General features: G+C 45.5%; 1 protein-coding gene across 1 annotated transcript in view; it reads right to left on the reverse strand.

The window, feature by feature from the left end:
- Positions 1-2,784, reverse strand: part of LOC102252596 (chromosome unknown open reading frame, human C3orf58) — a gene marked incomplete at its 5' end in the record, with an annotated part of 38,809 nt that overhangs the window by 35,277 nt on the left and 748 nt on the right. The window contains one exon of the mRNA XM_014539254.1: positions 2,552-2,777. Coding sequence (XP_014394740.1) covers positions 2,552-2,777 — 226 coding nt within the window. The remainder of the gene's footprint in view (positions 1-2,551; positions 2,778-2,784) is intronic.

Here is a 2,784-nt window from a genome sequence, read left to right on the forward strand (position 1 = left end):
ATAATGGTCTTTATTATCCATAAATGAGTGTGTGGTATTTTTCTTTCACTGACTGGCTTATTTCACTTAGCATAATGCTCTCCAGTTCCATCCATGCTGTTGCAAATGGTAAGAATTCCTTCTTTTTTACAGCAGCATAGTATTCCATTGTGTATATGTACCACAGTTTTCTAATCCATTCATCCGTTGTCATCATCAGACCTCAAGTAATATTGTCCACACTTCTTAACTCACTAGTTTTTACCAAAGATGAAGTGGTTCTATAAACAAAGTAGAAGCTCTATGAAGATCGGTTATCTAAAAATAAGCCTTCTTTTTCTACTTGCTTATCAAATGCTGAAGTTTCTCATATTTAAATGTCATGCTTATAAAGAACTGCATACATAATACGTTTTTAAAATATTAGTTTTAACATTAGCTGTTTCTAATATGTCAATAGCATTACCTGATAAAATTCTATAATAAAAGCATAATATGCAAATCAACCGAACTGCCGAACAGTGGAACGATCACGCTATGACACTCACTGGCGCCAGGCCATCCAAGGCAGGTGCGATGCAATTGGTTGGGGCCCCCGCCATTGCCCCATGATCAACCCGCAGAGGAAGGCCCAGGTCACCAGCCAGTGGGGGGGGTCAATCAGGGGGCTCCACGATTGCCCCAAAGAAGGAGGCCCAGGCTACCCTGCAGCAGCAGGCTCTGCGGGGGGATGGATTGCAGGGCTCCGGAACTGCGAGAGGGCGCATTCCGAGGGACCCCCTCCCCACCGCCCACCCAGTGCATGAATTTTGGGCACAGGGCCTTTAGTCTTTTAATAGGCAGCCATTATTGTAAGTGCAGAAAATGTGTATTCTACTACTGTAGCTCCTTACTAAATTTTGGAATCCCAGAGAATTAAGAGACTAATATACTCAGCAAACTACAAATGCTAAATCTTTGTCCAGGGATCACCTTGCTAACATAATCATCTATTTCTCAAAGAGAAAAGGCAGTTCAAATTTTTAAAACGTGTCAAATCAAATGTATATATAACAAATACAGACTTAAACTTTAATGGCTGACTAGTTTTAAAACGACCTCTTCAATGGACGTTCAACCATTTCACTGTTAAAGAGAGCAATATTCAATATACAATCCATACTTTGAATTTGACTCGTTACATACTATATCCTATCACAACTTAAAATTTACCAAGACACACACTAAAGTTTTGTTTGAGGCAAAATATTTATTTTGTGTTACAATTATTTGGCTGAACCAATAAAAGGAAACTAGTTTCTCTTAGCTAAGCTGGGCAATGGAACTTGAGAAAAGAAAGCAACATAAATGAATATGATACATTCCTAATTTATGCAACCCATAGAAAACCCCCAGCCATCAGTGACATTCCTAACAGCACAGAAAGGACATAAATTATATCACAATTATTTGTGATTACTTTTAAATCATGTTTTTTTCGCCTTGTATTTCAAATACTACAGCAAAACTGGTGTGGAAAATGAGCAACTAACTTTTCCTAGGGTTATCAGGAGGGATCATACTCCCACAGTTGTAACCACTATCCAAGGACACAGCTCGACTGCTGGATGGGAATGTGTAGAAACTCAGTAACTGCTCCAAAGGTAAACACAACCTTGTTTTTTCTTTTCTTTTTAAGTTTTGTTTTCTTTTTGCTGTCACGTTACAAAGAACTCAACCTACTCCCCTAAAAGGTACATTTGTTTTAAAAAGGTCAAGAGAGAGCCAATAACTCCATTAGAGAGATGAGAATCTCTTTTTCCCCTTTTACTTGCCCTGGCCTAACATTTCACTTCTTTCCTGCAGCAAAATACCAGAAGAATAGGGAAGGTCACAGGAGCAGGATGAAAACATCCTGGCCATAATAACCCTCCCAGCCCCCAAATCCTAGGAAGCCTTAATATTTTCCTCTCCTTAATCCCACCCAGAGCAAGACTCATGATTAGCCCCACCCCTGAACACAGTCCCCACTTCAGTCCCTATCTTCCCCACCTTGTCCTCAAATCAGCTTTTCCAAGGATTTGCTAAGTAAATGAGCTAAGGAATAAAACAAAGACAGACTTTGGAGCCGAAGGTAGGTCAGCCTTGCAGGGTACTAAAGGGGAGAGCAGATGCGGTAAGGAAAAAAACTTGAAAAGAACTAAGAAAGGTCCAAGGACTCGTGAACGGACTGTGCCGTGGAAGTCCAGGCCGGCGGATAAAATAAAAAAGGCACTGAGAACCGAAGAAAACTAGGAAAGACATTTTGGGAGCACAGCAGAAGCGCTCCCTCTGGTGTTGAAGGATCCGCAGTCAAATCCGAGAAGCGCCGCGTCTAGATAACAAGGGCGGACTCTGCACCCGCCCCGGGCGCCCTCCGCAGTCCCGCACAGCGCCCAAGGTTCCCCAGCGTTGTCCCCTTCCCACGCCCGCGGCCTGGCCCAAGCGGGTAGGGTGCAAACCGGGTAGCGAGGGCAAGCGGGGCCACCTCTCCTGACTCCCGCTTCCCGCACTACCCCTCCCGCACGCCGTCCGGCCCGGACTCCGCGCCTACCTGTAGCACCAGCGGCTCGGGGTTGAAGGCCAGGGTCAGCAGTAACTGCATGCGCTCCGAGTCCTTGAGATTGCGGAGCAGGAAGCTGCCCGAGTCCTTGGTCTCGGCGTAGCGGCGCACTAGGCGGTCGAGCAGGCGCTGTGAGGGGCAGTGCACCAGGTCGGACCAACCCTCCACAGCCTCGGGCGTGAGCAGCCTCACGTCGCCATTCAGGCGCGCGAACTCAGTGCGCG

This window comes from Myotis brandtii, unplaced genomic scaffold (assembly GCF_000412655.1).
Source record: "Myotis brandtii unplaced genomic scaffold, ASM41265v1 scaffold210, whole genome shotgun sequence".
In the NCBI taxonomy this organism is placed as follows: Eukaryota; Metazoa; Chordata; class Mammalia; order Chiroptera; family Vespertilionidae; genus Myotis; species Myotis brandtii.